At 35.4% G+C, this 22,628-nt stretch overlaps 1 protein-coding gene across 1 annotated transcript; it reads right to left on the bottom strand.

Annotated features, from left to right (window-relative positions):
* Positions 1-8,039: 8,039 nt before the first annotated feature.
* Positions 8,040-11,304, bottom strand: LOC110886696 (heptahelical transmembrane protein 1). The gene is made up of 4 exons (XM_022134537.2): positions 10,896-11,304; positions 9,685-9,777; positions 9,074-9,122; positions 8,040-8,932 (listed from the first exon to the last, which is right to left on the bottom strand). The coding sequence occupies exons 1-4, from the start codon at positions 11,144-11,146 to the stop codon at positions 8,261-8,263; spliced, it is 1,065 nt and encodes a 354-aa protein (XP_021990229.1). The 5' UTR covers positions 11,147-11,304; the 3' UTR covers positions 8,040-8,260.
* Between the last annotated feature and the right edge of the window lie 11,324 nt (positions 11,305-22,628).

Genomic DNA, 22,628 nt, shown 5'->3' with positions numbered 1-22,628 from the left:
ACATTGAGCTGATTGGGGGGTTAAGAAGTGTAATGCTTTTTTGGTATGAAGACGTGGGTTATCTGGTTTGTAATCTGTGGGATATGACTTCAAGAATTATTCCCTACCAACACTTGAATGGTTTGCACCTAAATGAAGTCGTAAGAGGAAACCAAATCATCGAAGATCCACATGACCGCTTAAGCTATATAGTGGTATTTGTTGAAGAAAACGTATTCTCGGAGCACTTTGTTTTTGTGAACGTGGTCGCATATCATTCCACCAGATATATGTATGTATATATATATATAATAATTTACACTAAAAGATAGACTAAAATACAAAATTCATTACTATTTATAGATATGTTGTAATCAAAGTTTTTAGAACTGAATCGGACATCAAATCTGACGTCTAATTGGTTCACTAGCTGGACTGGTCGAACCAGTTGGACCGGATTTAAGAACCAGACATTACAAATATTATATATTTTAAAACAAATATAAGAATACATCTGTTCAAATTTCATATTATAATTCAATACGACACATATTAATTAATATATAACTATTAAACTAAAATAGTATTTCTTATGTAAAATGATCGGTTCGCCAGTACTGCCGAATCTGGGTTGAACAGGTCGGACCGGCCGGCCTGAACCGGTCGTGAAAACACTGGTTGTAATTGATATATGTAATAACTTAAGAATCTAAAAAAGTCCAACTTTGAATGATATATAAATCCGGGTATAAGGCAAAGAATAAAGTGTTTTTTGTTCCCTTTTTCTTTCTTCTCCTACTCGTCTGTTTTTATTAAACCACGAAGATGCTTCCTTACCAAGATATACACCAAAATCTTAAGAGAAACAATAAGCACAGAACAAGAAACAAATAAATCAAAAGACAAGCTATCAGATTTACTCTGTAACGCTTCGCATTTCGTACTTTCCTTATTTAGAAAATGTAATCCTATTTTTACTTTTGAAAACCTTTATTCTCTTTGTAATCGTATTTCATTTCCAGCCTTGTAATCCGAGAACTGATCATAATGTAATTCGTTCTTTATACTTATTTGTTATACATACAATCAGTCATTTAAATATGTGTTTTGATACTCATTATACGTGCAAATACTTATACATGCATTCACGACGCTCAAATTATGGCTGCATACATGTTACATACTTGAAAATGTGCTAAAAGGGAAGTTATGGCTTAAAATAATAAGAATATCAAAGTTCAGAGGCCAAAATGCGATAAATCAAACTTGGGATTAAAAAAATGGGACGCCACGGGGCGTGATACCCTAAGCCATATCTATCGCGGCCCATGAAACCCCTTAATCTGCAGAATGTTGTTTTCCTTTCACGGATTGGCCATCTTTTCCCACCTTTTTCTTCCTCAATCACCTTTAAACCTCAATAAACTCTCAACCCTAATCCACTACTATATAAACAAGCTTCCTACCTCCCATTTCCACTTTCCCAACTCACTTACACTCTCAAAATGCTCTCAATTCAGCTGGAAATACAAGTTGTGGCAGATTATTCTAAGTGCCAAAGTGAACACTTTTCTCATTTTTTATCATCTTTTCTTCCATTACAAAGCTTGGAACACCTCTAGGAGTGTATCCACAAGTTTACCATGATAAACTAATATGGAAATCACCATTTTGAGGTCCAAACTTTCTGTTTTGGAATATTATCTTGTTAACTTTATAAAACTTATGATTTCTTATGCAATCTTGTACTTTCCTTGCTTCTAATCAAGTCAATGGTTAGTGAGCTTGTGGATGGTTGATTCTTATGAGTTTAGAGGTGAAAACAACCTTTAAACTTTCTATTTTGATAGGATTTAAGAAAACCCACAAGTGTTGGAGTCATACAAGTCTACCATAGTTCATATAGCAAGACTTGTGTTTGATGTAAGTGTGAACTTTGGAAGCTTTGGCTATCCTAACTTGTTCCACACCTCACTTGATGTTTTATTTTGCTAATCCAAGTAGCTTGCTAGTCTTAAAGTAACATAACCCCATCTAGCCTCCAACACTTAGTTAACTCTTTCCATTTTGGGACGGCTCACCCGGGTTAATCTTACTTGGCTGCTTGAAGACATATTAGTTTAGTTGTATATTTCCTTTTCATTCATGACCATCCTAATCATCCTTGTGATGATTTGTGCATTGGCCAATCATACAATGAGGTTAATCCTCCATGCTTAACTTACATGACAATCTATGATACTCTTGATTAACTTAGCTTAGGAGTACTATATAACTATATAACTATATATATATACACACACACACACACAAACATAGCCCAACTCATGATGATAATCGGTTTATGATTTGTCATGAACTTAGGCTACTTTATCTATGATTCTAAGTCTCTCCTTGTTGATTCTAATGGGCAAACTAGGACCCATGAAATCACATACAACTTAGTATCAAAACAAATACTTAGACTAGATATACTTTTATGCATAGATACTTTTGTACTTGAATTCTAAATCCCGAATCCAACCACTCCATAAACGTCGTATGACCTTATTATACCTTCGATTCCCCATTCTCAAACAACTCGTCACTCACGGATAATCGGAAAACTTTTGCAAAATTGTGAGTATACATGACCCCTTTTTACTTTTACACTTTTGGGTGCAATACGTTATTACTAATAAACACACCCAATCACATACTTTATGCAAACACAAACAATCGAATCATACATGCTTAAATACGTGATACCTGGTTTGTATTCTTGGAATATTCTTATGTGATTTACTTGTCAATAACTGCGTACGAGCCTCCCCTTAACATGTATAGCGCTATAGGAGTAACGCACCGCCCATATTCTTGAAGTCGTGTTAATTTAAGTCATACAAAAAACGGTATTATCGTTGCTACGATAAGATTACGCTAGAGATAATCAGAGGATTGACTTGTATAATTACATGCCATGTTTACGTTAATCTAGTTAACTATTTTTGTCACGTGGATTGTTCAAACTTTTATATATATGCTAGTACTCAAACTTGTATGCTCGCCAATACTTTTGTATTGAACTATACTTTAAAACGTATTGCAGGATTTTGATGAGAATGATGACGCTCGGAATCTAGTAGGATGCCTAGAAACGCACCTTAAACTTTAAATACTTGTTGTATTTTATTTTGTTTCAAACTTATTGTATAACTACTTTCAAACGATGTACTTGATGTTAGCAATGAATGAAATTTGTTTATTAGATACTTGTCACATTTAGTGTTATGAAGTCTCGAACAATCTCGTTCGTCTCACTCCGATGTTTCCACCATAGGTTGGGGTGTGACATACTCCTAGTATCCAGATTTAGCCAGATAACGTTTGCTATTCTCAACATCCACTAAAACAAAAAGAAAGAAATCAATCAAAAATCAAGATTTCAAATTCTAGTTTCCATTTTTCTTATTCTTAATTGCTTAAAATATTTTATGATTCTTTCACTAATTCATAAGGCCTATCCTCACACTAATACTCACACCACCAACTAATCCAAAAGCCGTTGTCACCCTTCTCTCCATGCCCTCCACAATCCTGTTTCAGTGTCATACTTGAAAATCAATCAACCCCAAAGATTTGGTTCGTTGATTGGGGCTTCAAGCTAAGTGGTTAACTCGAAAAATCTGTCAAATGATCTTAGCAGCAAAGGTTCAACAAAGAATAGTGTTTCTTGAGGTATTGCCTAAAGTGAAACACTTTACACTAGATGATAAGTTGTTGACTTGGGATATTTTCTAGAATCCGATGTGATATGGAAGCAACATTCTCACAATTCTGTGGCCCACTTGACCATTTACATCAAGCCAAAGAGTCAATTGTCAAAAGATATCCATCATAGCTTGCATGAAAAAGGTGTCCGGGTATAAACCAGGATGGTGCACACGGATCTCAGCATAGGCCTTATCTTGTTGTTCAACAGTGTGTTAAAGCCCCCTTCACAGTATGTTGGATACATAACATTTATTGACCAAAAGCTTGTCTTGCAGTTAGAAGGTTGTTCATCTGTTGAGAGCTTATGCGATCTCTCCCCCAGGACAAACCACCGAAAGGGAACCACTGGTGTAACAACCCGACTTTCCGAAGTCAAAGTCAAGGTACAAGTCAAAGTCAAGTAAAAGTCAGGTTCTTATTCAGATCTGTATTTTCTTGCTTAATTATTACTTGTACTCTCGAGACTCGATAAGTAGCTTAGCCCTTTGTGTTAATCGATATATTAGTTAACGTTATTTTAAATTACGATATTTTACTACTAATGGAAGTAACAATGCGATAAACGCAGAAATCACAACGAAACGTATTTTACTAAACGCTATCACATCGTCTTGTCGCAACTATTGGTATTGTTTTGTGTGCTTTACTTGTGTGTGCCTTATATATGTTTTGGGACGATTATTCGCAAACGCAATCGCAACTCTATCGCAATGCAATCACATCGCAAACTCGAATCGCAGATTTACTTTTACGCTTTTTATGTGTTATGTTATTTGTGTAACTATTTGTTAATGCTATCGCATCGCTTACTCGCAACTCGCTTAAAACGCAACGCAACACTCAACGCACGAAACGAAAGTCAGAAAACTAACTCGTTCAAGCTGTCAGATCGAATGACCAACCGATCGAATGATCATCCAACCGGATGACCATCCGATCGGATGGCCATCCGATCGACTGGCCATCCGACCCACTACTCTGCACCGCCTTTCTCACCTCTCACTCTATAAATACCCCCTGTCACATAAACTGTTCAATGATGTGACAGCCCTATCTGACCAGCACTCTCTCAGGCTCTTTTCTCTCGATTCCTCGTGACTCTTGTAAGTTTTCACTCTAAATCTTGTACTTCAATCATCAACACACACTTTCTCATCATCTTCTCCATCAAATCTTACATTTTCACCATGAAATCACCTGATTTGGGCTGTTTTAGGGTGACATCATCACGGGTTCCGATGAACACTGTTGAATGACCTCATCTCACCAAGAACGGTTCAGATCTAAAGGATTTCCACACTCACAACTTTAGATTTTGTTGAGAATTCGACATATCTAAACATGTTTACTGGATTCAACCTTTTCTTCAACATTCTTCACTTTTTACTCAAAACCGTTAGAATCTGGACTCGTTCAGGCTCTCGACTCATTCTCTAGTAGAGAACCGGTCTGAGAATGGATTTTTATCGAAGAGACGACCGATTCACGGGTTGAACATGAAACTTCATCTTGAACGGTTGAGTCTGATCGAATAGGGTGATTCCCATCTGATCGACTGAGTTGGACTTGGTACATCTTCCGTTGTTGACATGTTGACATACCGTCTCCGTTAAACCGCAAAACTTTTTGACTTAACAAATTTTTACAAAGTTTCATACAAACTGGTTGCTCGATCGAATAGCCATCCGATCGGCTTAGACAATTTTTCAAAACTTCAAAGATTATCAGCTTCCAATCGAATAGCCATCCGATCGAATGGCCATCCGTCCGGATCACCATCCGATCGAATGACTTGAATCATACTACAACGAAAACTTCAAAAGTCCAGACATTTTACAAACCCACTTCTCCAACCGAATGACCAGCCGACCGAATAGTCATCCGTCCAGATGACCATCTGTCCGGACGGTCATCCGATCGACTCACCATCCGATCACTTATCTCACCTAACACGCTGTTTACACGTTGTTCAACGCTCACGCTATCGTTCTGTGATCAGGCTAATCTCCCACGCGCTCCCTTCAATCCAAGATTGTGTTTATTTACTAAACACGCTCTGTGAGTATACCCGAACCCTTTTCGCTTAACGCACTTTTGGGTGTTACATACGTTACCTATATCAAATCACTTCAACACACAACGCAAACACTTTTAAACGCTAACCGCTCTCGCATGTTATACGTGTTTTCGATGAATGCTTGTATATTATGTTTACACGGTGATTGTTGCCTGAGACCTTAGCAACGATAGTACTGTAGTTTGGACTCAGCACATGTCGTGGGCAGGGGTTGTTAAGGGTTTTACTTCACATGGTCACAGTGGTGATAATGTGTTGCACATTCTACACTCGCAATCATGTCGGTTGCATATGTCATTGTCGATAGCTTACTTCCTTCACACTTCTACGTGTTACATGCTGGTTATGCGTAAATCGCTTTTCGCTACTATATGCGATTAAACTTGTATGCTCGCTTTTACACTATGTGTATTGACTCATTTTAACGTATGTGACGGGTTTCTAGGATGCTATATTTGCTGATCGTTTATGGAATCAAGTTAGGTGGTCTAGAAACCCACGAATAAAATCTGAGTTGTCGAAACTCTTATTTGTCTTTGAGAACAATATCTGTAATAACTATTTTTACTTTATATGTTGATGGTATGGGACGTTAACAATTAATATATTGTCATTATTAGGGTTATGGATTCTCTTAGACAATCTGTTTCGCTCAGTGTCACGCCCTGATGATTCCGCCATCGGTTGGGGTGTGACAACTGGCGTCTGAAGGAATGATATGTGGTAACGTTCACATAAATAAAGTAAGTGTCGTGAAAAGACATTTTCTACAATAAATACCAAAATAAAGCTTAAGGGGTCTTTTGGATCCTCTATAATTTGAGTTCCTCTTATGACTTCGTGTAGATGCAAACTAGTCCAAGTTTAGGTAGGGAATCACTCTAGATGTCATATTCCAAAGATTACAAACACATAACCTACATCTTCGTATCAAAAAAAGCAAAACACCTCTTAAACCAATATCATCTCAATCTGCTTTGCACTTTCATCTAAGTCTACACCAAATGCAGCGAGGTAATAAGTTATCCTTCGATGATCTTGTGCCCTATAACTAACAACACGGTGATTATGAGGGATTTTCCAGTAAAAGAAACGAGTGAATGTCCAAATAAAGTCACTATGTTGAGTGTTGTAGTTTCTCATGAAGCTATCTTCAGTAAGTAACTATTGCTCGAAACCATTGGTTTTGATCTCATACTATAATGAGCTCAGGCAGATCGTATCGATGAAACATTTGTTAGAGTACACTATCATGGAAGTCGTGCGAGGAGATCGTCCATCTAAAATAAGGTAATAAAAATTCATTCAAGCATTTCATCAAACACTTAACATAAAATAAGAAATGAAGTTTTTAGGGAAAGATTAGGAGTGGCTAGTATATCGGATAAGATTAAGGAGGGGAGATTGAGATGGTTTGGTCATGTGAAGCGGAGGCAAACGACGGCACCAGTTAGAGTGGTGGAAACTCTTACTGTGGAGGGGAGGATAGGAAGAGGCAGACCCAAACTGACATGGGAGGAGCAGATTAGGCACGATTTACTAGAGTTGCATCTTTCTGAGTACATGGTCCAAGATAGGACTTCGTGAAGGCGTAGGATTAGGGTTAAGGACTTCTAGAGGATATTCCAGTAAGGTCTTAGGGGTATTTTAGGGACGTAGGTTTTTCTTATTCTTTAAGTGACTTTACCGGTTGTGTTAATGCCGGAACGAGGTTGTATGCTATTATACATGATTTACATTATATCGTGTCACTCTGATCACCTTCTTGGTATTAGTGACTTCTTTTTTCTATATTCTATTTGTCTATATTCTTTGACTTGATGTGTTGGTATGCTGTTCGTTTTGGAGCCGAGGGTCTCTTCTAGAAGCAGCCTTTCTATCCCTAGAGATAGAGGCAAGGTATGTTTACATCCCACCCTCCCCAGACCCTATAAGTAGTTTTGCTATTTGTGGGATTTACTTGGTATGGTTGTTGTATGTTAAAACTCCACCAAATCATTTAAAGTTATGACAAAACAATATTTGTTTTTAATGAATGGTTTAAACAAGCATGCTGACTCGAACCAACCCTTAACCCTATAGGGAGGGACACCTGTTCTCCACAACTTGATACCGCCAGACTACAAGCCCTTAGGTGTTTATTGTTTTTGTTCACACATAGCGTTATAAGTAGGTTGATCATTATATTGTGTTAAAAATCTGTAATTAACTTCCAACAACAATACATATATATAAATAAATGAAATAATCTGTATTAAATTTGCTACAACTTACTTATACATGCCATGCCTTCTGATGGTACAACAATATGATAACATAAACAATACTGAAGAGAACAAAACATATTAACCATATTTACAACCTCCAACTAATGTTTTAAAACATGCAGATGTGTATGATCCACATGTTCTAAAACATTAGTTAAATGATTGCCAATAATAACTGATACTACTAACAGCTAGCTCGACCCCAAGACTCGAGAAACACCAAAGCCGCACCATAATGAGCCAACGCACCCATAATCACGAAACAATGAAAGATTTGATGGCTATGACCCGCCAAATCAAACCAACCGGGTCTCCACCGTTCTGGGATTCGTGTAACATAGAACATAGTACCAATCAAATAAGAAAGCGCCATAACCAACTCATACGCCAACATGGTGTTTCTTTGTGGTTCATTCCAGTTCAAGTAGACAGCATGGACCGAAGGTATCAACCCAAAAAGGCCCATTGCCATGAACAAAAAAGCACGAAAAGAGCGAAACTTTCCACTAGAGAGTGCGGGCGATAGTAGGGTTATAATGGTAAAAACACCCATGGTGGTGACACCGCCGAGGTAGATGAACTGCCAGAGAGGACTGCATTGGAATATGTAGTAGATTGGCGGGAAGAACGAGGTGATGATCATGATGGTGATGCCGACGTAATCGAGTTGGAGGAGTTGAAGGCTTAAGCGGTGCGAGTGGCAGCCGAAGAGGTGGCAGGTGCTGCTGGAGAGGAGGCAGAACATTGCTCCGGCTAAGAATACGAAAAACGGCCACCGTGTTTCCGCCATTAGTAGCGGCGGTATGTCCATATCTTGTGATGGTATGTGCTTCAAGTCTATGAGTTTTGGTGTGTCCTGTAATAACTTGATGCGTTTAGTATCGCGATACAACAGAACAGTTGACTTTTTTTGGTCAAATAGGTCTACCAATATGACCAAAAAAAGTCAAACACAGTACTTGCTTTAATAGTTAATATTAGTTATGCAAGACCTTACCATCATTGAAACATTTGAAGCGTTTGCGCCTGGATTTAACGGGACAGACCTGCAAAATAAACATAAAAAAAAACTTAAGCCGAGATTGTAAAGGATCAAATAGAAATAAAATTATCGTACGAAACATACGAATTGGGGAAAAAGCAAAAATGTGGCGGTGTCATTTTGGTAATTATCAGCAACTTCAATATTACAAGGGAAAAAGCAAAAAGTGTCTTGTAGAGTAATTTTGAGCATTTGTAGAGTAATTTTGAGCATTTACAATGGTTTAGTTTTTTTTTTTTTTTTTTTTTGGGGGGGGGGGGGGGTTGTGTAATTTTGATAATTACCCTACACGACCAAAATTACTCTACACGAACATTTACAAAATTACTCTACAGAAGCTCAAAATTACTCTACTAGAGTAATTTTGAAGTTGCTGATAATTACCAAAATGACACCGCCACTTTTTGTTTTTTCCCTCAATTCGTACGTTTACTTTATTTTTACAAGAACTTAACTCTACGATAGATACTAATAAGTAATAAACAACGAGAAATCATCAAGAACTTAAAATGGTTTCTCATACATAAATAATTAAATATGAGAAAAAAGAAAGAATCTTAAAATACCATGTTAAAACATTGAGGAAATCCAAAACTTCAGGGACTTGCATCATGTTTCCAATTGTTAGACCCACAAAGACAAAGAATCCAATCAAGTGTCTGCAAGGAAAAAGAAAAAAAAATCAGAATATAGTTATTAATATTACATCAATTTTTACACTTACAAGTTATGCTACCACTGTAACTTATTCCATGGACTAAAAGATACATCGAGGGTATTTAGCGTATTTAACGAAAGAAATCTTTAACTATAATGTTCGATTCCTTTCTTACACTTACAAGTTACAACTTATGCAACCTCTTTAACACTTTCTTCATGGAGTGAATGAAAGATCAAGGGTATTTAACTAAAAAGGGGTAAACTAAATGTAATTAATAAGTTTAGTAACTCGCAATCTAGCATTATGAGTTAAAGGCCCTAAGGCTAGAGGGTGTGGGCCTGTGGGGGCGCCACCCCTGCCACCTCACCATGTATAGCGCCCATATGGGCCCCATCACCACACCCTCCAAGTGAAGAGGGGGGGCGCCATCTTCCATTCGCCAACATGGTAGCGCCAAGGTTGAAGTGTTCAGGTGGGGCCCACTAGTTTTAGTCCAATCAATTTTTTTTTTTTTTTTAATTTTGTTCAGGTGGGGCTCCATCCACACCCTCTAAATTAAAGGGGGGCTCCATGGCTGACGTGGATCTTACGTGGCTTGATAAATCCCCTAGGGGGCTCCAACCACGCCCTCCAGCCTAAATCGAACAAAATATTGAATTAATGAAGTACTTAACAATAAATGCAACAAAATCTTGATAACTTATAATTAAAAAAAAAGTAAATTAATTAAAGTTGATGTGAAAAAAGCCTATATGATGTTCATTAAAGCATAAGCATATGGTACCATATTTAGTGCAAAAAAAAAAAAAAAAACACACCAAGAAACCCCTTTATGTTCATCAAGCTACAACTTTCTCACAATAATTCAACCAATCTTTACAGCTCCCAGAAAATGGGAATCAAGCATTCATAGGGCATTAATCAAGATAACAACTTTACAAATCTTTATGCACAATTTAACTGTAATCAAAACTTTGATCCAAAAAAGATTCAATTTTTAACATACCCACAAATTATAAGAACAAATTTAAGCTCACAACATCAAAAATCACCAAAAAAAGCCCAAAATCTTGAAAAAAAAAATCATAACAAAAGACATATAAAGAAGATACTTACGTCCAAACATTTAGGGTTTCATTATGCCAATGAAACAAGCTGAAAAATGCTTGCTTTAAGGGCCAATTAACTCTGTAATGATCCAAAATAAACTCATTATCCTTCATGTATTCTGGTAATTCTTCAAAACTCAATAATGGGTACGTGTTTTGAGTCTCTGTTTCGATCTTCTTTTGGTTCTTGATCGTTGATTTGTTGTTCATGGTTTCTTTCGATTTCCGCATTCGAACAGACCCTTTATTGGAATTCATGTTTCTTGAATCTTTTATAACCAAATCTGAATGTAGAGTAATCTTTAATCACAAATTGGAAATGAAATCGATTGATTGTATGAATGAATGAATGAAAGTTTGGGAGTGTTGTGAGGGAGATTGGGGTATGTATTTAAGGCTGTTTGGAAACAACTGCTGACAGCAAGAACATTGAAGGCAACCAATAAACCTAACAACAATATTGAAGACACTTTAAAAGTATTAAAAATAAATAAAAATGTAGAAATTTATTTAAATTTAAATTGTTTTGAAAGTTCAAACATGGGTTCGAGAGTGGAGGTTATGGACTCGAGTCTCGTCTACAGTATAAATGCCCTGGGTTAAAAGCAAGGGATTTTATCACGGCCGGTCTTCGAGCGATACGTTAATCCTTTATATTTATGCCAAATTTCAGTGGTAGTCCTTTACCTTTAAAAATGTCAGGAATCATCCTCTACGTTTTGAGAAACTTGCACAGTTTGTCCTTTGATACGAACCCAGTTAAAATTTTTAGTTAAATATGATCATATAAGGGTAATTTCGTCTTTTTATGGTGTTTAGAGAGAGAGGGGGTGTTTATATCTCTTATTGTATTCTTTTTGTTTTATTTATAATATACTTAGGGTTGTAAACGAACCGAACGAACACGAACAAGGTCTTGTTCGTGTTCGTTCGTTAAGGAAATAAATGCGTTCACGAACGGTTCATGAACACTAACCGAACGAGATTTTATGTTCGTGTTCGTTCATTAAGGAAATGAACGTGTTCGCGAACGGTTCACGAACACAAACGAACACAAATAAATTTGGCGAACGCGACGAATGATAAAGATAGATGGCCCAGAGAGTAGCACTTGAACTTGAATCCCTTATTGTGGAACGGATGTCGATTGTAGTCGTGGATGTAAATAATGAGAAATGAAGGGAAATGATGCATAAACAAGGTAAAAGTGGGTTTCCTAGTTTAATTGTTAGGAAAATAAAATAAATAAAAGTTTTATAATATAAAAAGTACAAATAAAATGTACGAAAGCACAAAGATCTTCAATTAAAACACAAACACACGAACATAAACGAACGCAAATCAACGAATGTTCACGAACACGTTCACGAACACCTTACCGAACGTTCACGAACACAATCGAACGAACGAGACCTCTGTTCATGTTCGTTCATTTAACTAGTCGAACGAAATTTCTTGTTCATGTTCGTTCGTTTATTAAACGAACGAACATAAACGAACTTCCCACCGAACGGTTCACGAACTGTTCGCTGAACGTCCGGTTCGTTTACAGCCCTAAATATACTTTTTAAATAAATGGATAAAATGACTAAATTGTTCAAATTTAACTGAATTAGTACCAAAGGACAAACCGTGCAAGGATTTTTAAACTTAAAAGATGATCCCTGGCATTTTAAAAGGTAAAGGATATCTATCGAAATTATGTATTAAGATAAAGAACGAAAAATGGGTTCAAACATGGATTGGAAAATTTTTTGTTGTTTTTATTACGTGGAGATGATGATAGATGTAAAATTAGGTCATCAATAAAATTTCAAAATCGGCACCTCTTCTAGTAGTTTGAAAGTCAACTTTAAATGTGAAATTATGGTTTGATGTATTATATAAAATTTGTATTTGAAAATCATATCATGATACCGTTGGAAGTTGGTTGTTTTTATGGAAAAACATAAAAGTAAATTATATTTGGATTATTAAATTTTAAACTTGTTTTTATATATAGTATGCTTAGCTTGCAAACTTTTTAAATAGCCTAATATTTGTATGCTTATGTTTTAGTATCTAAGTTCTTCACTTTTAAATTGTGGATACTTTAAAACTTTAAATTAGTTATAATGTTATTTGGTTTTACCATTAGGACGATCATTGAATAGGTAGAATGGTCAGTTCGATAATAAATCAAATATACTCATTCTAGAGGAACCAAAAGCCTTTGCTTGATAATTGATGGTGATTTCATACACTTTTTTTTTTGAACGGCCAACAAAACACGATTATATAAATAAACAAGCTAACCAAGGTTAGCATAAATATTACATACACCAAAGATAAAATCATAAAGCTACACACACAAACATGTCAGGTCAAATGCAACCCATTGCTGCCATGTAAGTGAAGGAACCTTAGCTCTACTTTTGAACCACAGAAAAGCTACAGCCCTTATTTCCCCAAAGACCTGCTCCCCATTCATATGTTTACCACTGAAGACGCGCTCATTTCTGCACCTCCATATGCTCCAAAGTGCAGTTTGTACAACCATGTGGATCGCTTTTTTCCATTTTTTTGACCCGCTGAGATAGTCTTTTAACTGCAGCACATCCTTTGCTCCGAACACAATAAGTGGGTAAATCTTACACCATAGCGCAATCATCTCCCAAATTCTTTGTGCGAATTGGCATAGAGCGAAGAGATGGTCGGTTGTCTCCTCGTATATGCCACACAGGCTACATCGAACATCGCCCACCACAATATTCCTACGTGCTAACGCAATTTTTGTGGGGATACGATCCGCGTCAATTCTCCAAGATAGAAAATTTACCTTAGTGGGAGACCAATTGTTCCAGTAGAAGGACGATACTTGCTCCGACCCTCCTTTCAACTGCATATGCTTCCTTAGACTCCTGACAGTAAACCTTTTCGTCTCGTCCAGCGCCCATACCCATCTATCTCCACCACTAGATAACTCTGCTGAACAAATGGTACAGATCAGAATATCCAACTCCAGCGTCTCATCGCTGCTGCTCGGAGTTCGGTTCCAACTGGGGCAAAAAACTAGCAACCCGCTTTCAACCTTAAGTCTTTCAGCAACTTTTACATTCTTTGCCTGCTCCAATCCATAAAGCAAAGGGAACATGGTGCACAGTGGCTCTGGGGTGATCCACCTATCCTTCCAGAAGCTTACATCCTTACCATCTCCTAAGTTTAATTGAAAAAGACAAGTGAGATCAATATCCAGTGCAGAAAAATCTTGGCCAATTGAAACCACTTGCTTCCAAGGCCCTGGAGCCGTCATCTTTGCGGGGATAAAACTCCATGACCTAGCGTTATTATGAAAGCTCCAGATTACTTTTTTCCAAATGCTAACGCTCTCCGTCTTATACCGCCACCACCATTTTGCAAGCATGGCCATGTTTGTCTCCTTTAATGATCCAATCCCTATACCCCCCAATTCTTTCGGCTTCGTAACTTTACACCATGCTACCCAATTGATCCTGTGTTGCTCCGTCGAGCCCCCCCATAAGAATTCTCTCCTCAGGCGCTCCAACTCATGAATCACTTGTTTTGGGGCCTTGAAGAGTGAGAAATAGTAAGTCGGCAAGGAATTCATTACTGATTTGATCAAAGTTATACGCCCTCCATAAGATAATGAATTTTGCTTCCACACCGAAAGTCGTTTCTTGAAGGTGTCAACGACCGGCTTCCAATGCTTGACAAGATTCATATTCGCCCCCACCTGCAAACCCAAGTATTTAAAAGGGAAGAAACCCCTTCTACACTTGAGGATAGACGCCATTTGTTGTACTTGAACCTCATCTATACCAATCCCATATAAGCTACTTTTCAACAAATTCACCCGAAGCCCAGACGTGAGATAAAAACACCGCAGGATTCTGCTCAGGTTTAGTGCATTCGATTTTAAGAATACTCATGTATAAAGTTTTTTATATCATGATAAAAGTGGCGGAGCTAGCCTATTAATTTAGAGGTTTCCCAAAAAGAAAAATTACCGTGTAATCATACAATAATAATAAAAAAAAGATAATAAATAAAGTAAAATAAATACCAAATAGATTTGTCCTCTTTTTTTTCATAGCTTGAAATCGTTCCATCACATCATCGTCTTTTACTTTATCAAAGGTTTCTTTTTCTACCGCACAAATCATAACATTGTCCAAATCTTCCAGGCTCATTCGATTGCGTAAATATGTCTTGACAAGCTTCAATTTAAGAAAAAAATATCTTTCAATTGTTGTGGATGCTACCGGTAAAACCAAAGCCAGCTCCACTACCCGATAAACCAAAGGACAAGAACTATGTGTTTCGGTTTCCACCATAAGACGAGCAACATCACTTATTCAACTATAATATCTTTTTGGGTCTTCGGCTAACTTTATCAATTATAGGCCTCATTTCAATTCTGTTATTGTTAAGTTGGGCTTATTTTATCATTCCGGCATAATTATTCTACAAGTTTTCGGGTTGTAAAATGTTTGGGCTTATAAATAAAATGGGATTCTTGTAAATATCAAGTATCCTATTATCTGGTTAGATGTATCCTCATATTTTTAGAGGTATCCTTTATATATATGTATATATATATATATATGTGTGTGTGTGTATATATATATAAACTACGAATAGGGGTTGAGCCGTAGCCCGTGCTACGGCTCCTAACACTATGGTTCCGCCCCTGCCTAATAACATGTATTTTGAGTCGTTTTCATATTAAAGAGCTTAAGAAGTATTCGTTTTCAATATCTTTCTTCAAGCGACACTCGACATCTAATGAAATCACTAACGAACGATTAAACATAATGTTGTGTGCCTCATTTATTAATAACTTTAATGTTCGGTTTACATACTTGGTTTTAATTTAATAACCAAAACTTATGGGATATGTAATAGTTTAACAATTCTAATATTATTCTAACTTAACTTACAAATTGTAAGCTATAGACGTGCCATGATATCCTTTTTGAAAGATTTAGGCGGTTAATTAATGCACTTCAAAGCGAACGATTAAGAGTGTCGGCTTTGTAGTTTGTACAACCTTCGGGTTGAAGAGATGGTCCATCCGGACTTTAATGAAATAATATTTTATATTTGTAATATATTATAATATATTATAATATAATATCTTTTTTAATAAAAATATAAGAATAGAATCCATGAACCGACCCTACGGTCTCTACAACTAAGAAACTACGCGTTTAACAATCATATCTTTGATGGCTACATTTGGACATAAATGGTTGACCGTTACTTAATGGCCATTGAAACTTTTTTGGAGTTAGAAGTTGACCTAATTTTAGTGCTGATTTATTGGTCTTGCTCATGCAACTATAATTTATCCTTAAAAAAATCTTTAAAATAAAAATAAATATATATATATACACACACACTCTTAAACATACCAATCTAATTATAACAGTATGGCGAAGCTTGAGATTTCTGACCAGATGGTGCAAGTCATCGGACCTAAAAATTTCTATATAACCGGGGGATCAAAAACGTATATACCCAAAGTTTCTATACGAAAACTATATATTCTCCACTACTGAGCGAAAAGTTCGGAGGGTCGGTCGCCCCCTTAAAGCTACGCCCATGGTAGTGATACAAATTGTTTCACCGTATCATAAAAAAGATGTAAAATAAGTATCTATTTGTTCTTGTTACTTTAAATTAAAGCATGTTTTTACATTAACATAAAATTGATACACAAAATTTGTTTAACTAGAGTGTCAAGAAGAAGTCATTTTCATAACCTTTTTTCTTGGTTATTAGGGAATATTAGGTTTGAAATTTACACATAATAAATATATAGAATTTTATGTTTTTATATACAATTACAAAGTCATTTTCATAATTTTTCTTTCTTGGTTATTAGGGTATATTAGGTTTGAAATTTACACGTAATAAGACCGTCCGTAGTGGGGCGTTTTTTTTTAAAAAAATTGCCCGAAAACGCCCGAAAACGCCCAACCCCCCATTACAGGGGGCGTTTTAAGGCGTTATATTCAATAAAAATCGAATGAGGCGTGATTTTTAAAACGCCGGTGTGTTTGAATGATATCACATGGAGACCAATGGCATAATGCCACCTATCTTTGACTACTGCCATTGTTTACTTTTTTTTTTTTAACCCTTTTCTTTATAAAAAATAATAATTATTTATTGATTGAATGTGGTTATTGGCATAATGCCCCACTACGCCACTTTTTCTATAATGCTCCAACGCTGACTAGGATGCCACGTATCGGATAATGCCCCATGGTGGGGGCATTATACCAACTTACCACTACACATGGTCTATGGTCTAAGTATATACAATTTTTATATGCATTTACACTACTAAAGCGGCAAAATATGTTATGGTTGGGAAATAGATAACCTATCTTACACCCTTTGGTTTTTAATCTCCACCACTACTTGGTTTCCCACAAGAAACCTAAAACTCACCTTGCAAGACACACACCTATCAAGGTCAAATAGTAGAACTTTGACTTCCAAAATAAAAGAAAAATGAGTTTCTTGTGATTTTATGAACTTTTATAAGTTAAGAAAAACACATCATGACATCAATCTGGACACTAATTCTTTACTCTTTATGAACACTCATATTTTTCTCAACAACTCACGAACTATAGCAATCCTAAAGTGTCCGAGTGTCTGAATAAGTCCATCAAGAATACCTTAAAAAATATTATGTCACAAATTTTAATAATTCACGCTTTAACGTTCATCAAACAAGCTCGGAATTTAATCGTTTGGAACGATCAAAGTCTGCTTACAGTGCAACTTCAGTCTAGTAGCAAGCAAATTAAAGACTACGAACGAACATGTTCTTGAAACCCATTTTAAAATTTATTTGTAAATTATTAAGTTTTACGAAATAAGTTAAATGTCTTGTTCTATTTATTGTTTTGAGAGGGTTTACGAGGAAAGGATGGACCAGAGCCGGACCTATAGTATAAGTAACCTAGGCTTGTGCCTAGGGCCTCCAATTAAAAGAAAGTTTATATGTTAACTAATAATATTAGTGCAAATTTGTTGTTTTAGATTTGTTTGATTTCTTATACAAGCAAATCACTCTGTGTTAAAGTTGTGTATTGTTTTAGATTTGTTTGATTTCTTATACAAGCAAACCACTCTGTGTTAAAGTTGTGTTAGATTTTTGCTTGTTTCCAAACACGGATAAAAGAGTAATCAAAGAAGGAAAAAAGGCCCCAAATTTTTTTTTACCTTTAAAAAAAATTAATTTCGTCTTGGGCCTCCAAAAAGGTTGGAACGGCCCTAGGATGGACCGAGCATAATAAACTTCGATCTTCACTCCATTACAACCGATAGCAACCCCTCCCCCTCCCCCTCCCCTCGGACAATCCATTCAAGATCAAGAAAGAGAGAGAGAGAGAGAGAGTACAAATACACAGTAAGGTATGGCGGTGTAGTGACGGTGGTGGGTGGCCAATGACCATTAGTGGCGGAAACAAGAGGCACTGATCGTAAAAGCGAGCAACAAAGGGGTACCAAATGGTGGCTAGATGATCAAGGCAGTAAATCCATCAGATTAATCGGCTATGACGTGAGGTGTGGTCACACAAGTTTAGCGAAATTAGTTGTAAGTTTGAGTTCGAGTTGTTTTTAGACTTTTGTTGTGTGTGAGTGTGATGTGTAAAAAAAGTTAAGCACTAGAAAACATTCCTGTTGGTTAATTTAACTTTAATGGAATAAACACGGAAACAAACGGATATTCTTGTTTGTGTTCTTTCGTTAAGGAAGTATATATTTTCGTGTTTATTTGTTACGAAAATGAATGCGTTCATGTTCGCACGTGTTCATTTATTAACAAACACAAATTAACAAATATCTAAAACTAATGTCTAGTTGCAAAAGTAAACGTAATGAGTCCTCCAATGACTTGCACAAATGTTTCCCAATTTTATATTTATAGTTTTACTTTTATATACCAAAGATAAGAATAGCAAATCTAGTTTACTTATACTTCATTGCTCACACCTTCATCTGCAATCAGCATTAGAGGTATCATTAATTATAACATCCCACTTTTGGGTTTAATATGTAAAATGTTTAGTTTAATGTATGAAGAGGGTAAGATGTGGACAACCTTACTCTACCCCGTAGGAATAGAGAAACTGCTTCCAGTAAGACCCCGGCTCGATAGTAGTTTTACTGATTATGATGATGATGATTTATGGGCGGATAGACCATCCATGCAGTGTCACCACAAGTTGACTCATCGCTCGCATGGGCGCAATGATATACATATCGAGAAAGCCTCTCTCTTTAGGGGATAGCAAGGTGGCAAATGGTCAGTAGTCCACCGAGTGAGTTTTTTTATCCTTTCAGTTTCGAGTGTATTCATCAAGGACCTACAAATTATGAAATCTCTTTAAAAAAACCGTGAACTATTATCATGAAAAAGATGGATTGAAGGATTTCAAAGAGGCACGTAGACAAAAAAACATTAAGCTATGAACTTCAAGTTTGAAGTTAAAGTTAAGGTACTTTGATACATAAAGGACTAATTAGGCCAAATACTGAAAGTTAATTAGAAATCATATATGAAAAAGGGGGTTGGTTCCGGTACAAACCATATTTATCCTACAAACCGTAAGAACAGATCCTAGCACTTAAAAAAAGTTAAATTAGCATATACCAAAACAATACATACATAAAAGTAGCACATTTGAATTATATTATTAGCACATGAAAATTAATCAAGATAATTGATTTTAGCACATATTTGAATGATATCAGCACTTTTTTTAATCAGCACATTGAAAACAAAAATAAGATCCAAATAAAGAATTAATTGCTTGTTAGCATATTTATAGGGACTTCAAAATAATTGATATTATTTACGATATTATTTTTTATTTTTCTATAATTGGTTGGATATTACGTGACATTTTTTAAATGGTTCTTATAGTTTATATGCAAAATGTGGTTTGTATTTGATCCTACTTTTGAAAAAGGGTGTCACATTTCTAAACATTTTTACAAAGTCAAAAGTGTGTTCGTGTACTCAGAGAGTATTCGAGACTTGGAAGTAAAAGGAACAAGAAAGGTGCAAAATAAGTCAACCAATTGTCAAGTACGTATATGTATATGTATTGCTATCTCCGAAAATGTTCGAAAATTTTTAGGCCCTGTACGAAACACGGGCCCTGAATCAACACCGATCACTTAATGTAACTTGAAAAAATCAGGCAATTAATGTCATTTGCATTTAATAAATGATAAGAAAAAAAAAACAAAACTAAGAACGCCAAGATTAGAACCCTTGTCTTCTTGTTATTAAAGTGACTTTCAAACCACCAAACAAAGTGCGATTCTTAAGTATATATTCTAACTTTATAGTGTAAAACTAATAAAAAACAAAAAAAATTGGGCCCCCGATGGGTTTGGGTCCTGAGCCGTCACCTATCCCGCACACCTTTTGTACCGGCCCTGCATACATGTGAGGGTAATATATTCATTTTATAAGTTGTTCTAGTTAACTCCCATTTCCCATCCCCTTCCGTATCTTTAAAATTTAGAGAAATGGTCTAAAAACATCCCTCCATCACATTTCCCATCCATATACCCATCCTTATAATTTAAGGAAAGTTAAAATGAATCCTCAAATTTGAGGATTCACGTAATCCCCATATTTGAGGATTCATGTACTATTCATCCCCTAAATTTCAAGCAACCATTTCGATGAAGACACATAAGCATATTAGTAATTATAGGGTAAAAATTAAAAAGGAAGATAGAAAAATGGATGGGGAATGAGATGCGAGAATTTTCTAAATAATAAGAAATAAAATTAGGGGATGATGATTTTATTAAAATTATAAGGATGAGGAATGGATTGTGAATGCTCTTACAAGGTGTATGATGGCAAAAAAATAAGCCTGATGTAAATACTCGAAACCCAAAGCATTCGATTCAGATATTGGGCCGGGTATTCAAGTATGAGAATAGGGAAAAATTATTTCCTATATATAGTACATGTATGAGATTACCCGAAACTATATACCCTAACAATTTACTCAAAAATTTTAATTATTTTTACCCTTAAACCTTTTTTAGTAATACTTTATTCTAGTAACTTCACTACTTAAAAAATAAATATTCTTTTGTGATAAATATTTTGATGTTATGAAATACAAAATTATCTTTTGAGGTTTATGCTATCATGATATTTTTTATTTTTTAGATTTTCAAAGATTTTTGGTGACTATGATACGTACATAATTTAGCATAGTTTTATTTATTGTAGATATTAAGAATATAAGATTTTATAAAAGTTATGAAATATATATACACACACTTGAAGATCTCAATCGCTCTTCATAATTTGGGTTAAGCCATCCGATCATCCCATATGCGAAAGTTTTGGGACCGCCACTACTACCAAGAGAAGTAACAACAACAACACAACCATACCAAATAAAGTCATACTGGTAGCAAAGTTGTTAACAGGGTCTAGGGAAGGTGAGATGTATGCAAACCATGCCTATATTCCGAAGGATTTATGTATCTGAAAATTGAAATAATCATACCATAATATCTACAAGTAAATGCTAGTTTAAAGATAGTTCAAGGAGGTTTTGCAGCTGTATTCTATGTTATCTGGTATTAAAGTTCAGTAGGATATTGTTTGTGTAAAAGAGAAACCACCAAGGTCTAGTAACAAGATTATGATGGTAAAAAATTTATAATAATACTTTACCTTTAAATAATAATTTAGAATATTAAATGCATTAAAGTTGCATGTTTTTGTCCACTTTCGACCTGATCTTTTTAAGACCCCAAATATAATTAAGTTATGAATACTAAAAGAAGTACAATTTCTCTTTGTATCAACCAAACTCTTTTTCAACTTGATAAAAATAATTTGTAACATTCTAAAGAAATACAGGTAAGTAGGGGAACTTAGTTGCAACTATACAATTATGTATAGGAATAGATAAATATAAAAAGTTCTACAAAAATACTGTACATTTTATAAAAATAATAAGAAAAATTAAATTTTCTAAGTGACTTTTTAGAATATGAATTATTCAAAAAAAGTAATAATAATATAACATGTTTTAATAAACAAACAAATAATCATAGAATATTTTAGAAGACCTATGTTAGCTAGTTCCAAGTTACTTATAAACCCATTTAAAACGGCCCATTTATCAGCCCAAGTTACCACATTGTAAGTCCAGCCGCTACACTATTTCTTCTACCATCTCCATTCAACGACTTCGTTTTTACAGTTATGAGGTGTTTGAGAACTTTTAAATGGGTAAGTGCTAAACCAGAAAAAAGTCTAAACAATTAAGTGCTGAACCAATAAGATGTATAAATCATTAAGAGTCAGTATAATATTTATTACTTAACCATTTAGAGACAACTAGGTTAAAACCCCGTGTATACGAGTTATATAAATATAATTTTATATAATAAACAGGGCCGGCCCTAAGAATTCATGTACCCTGTTCGAGCTCGAAAAAACGTGCCCTTAGGTCTTAACTAAATAAAAAATTTAAACTAGTTTTTCATACAACTTTGAACCGGATAAAGAGTTGCCGCCCATAATTCTTTTTTTATTAGTTTTTAGAAAATATTTGGGTATTGGGCTCACTAACCTAATGGGCTAAATAGTTTAAACAATATGATTTTTTTTAAGTGGGCCTATGTTAATATTTTTTTTTGGTTATACCCTATTAAATTTTTTTTA

This window comes from Helianthus annuus, chromosome 10 (genome assembly GCF_002127325.2).
Source record: "Helianthus annuus cultivar XRQ/B chromosome 10, HanXRQr2.0-SUNRISE, whole genome shotgun sequence".
NCBI classification, from domain to species: Eukaryota; Viridiplantae; Streptophyta; class Magnoliopsida; order Asterales; family Asteraceae; genus Helianthus; species Helianthus annuus.
Note: the sequence above shows the minus strand (reverse complement) of the source record. Positions and strands in the feature narration are given on the sequence as shown.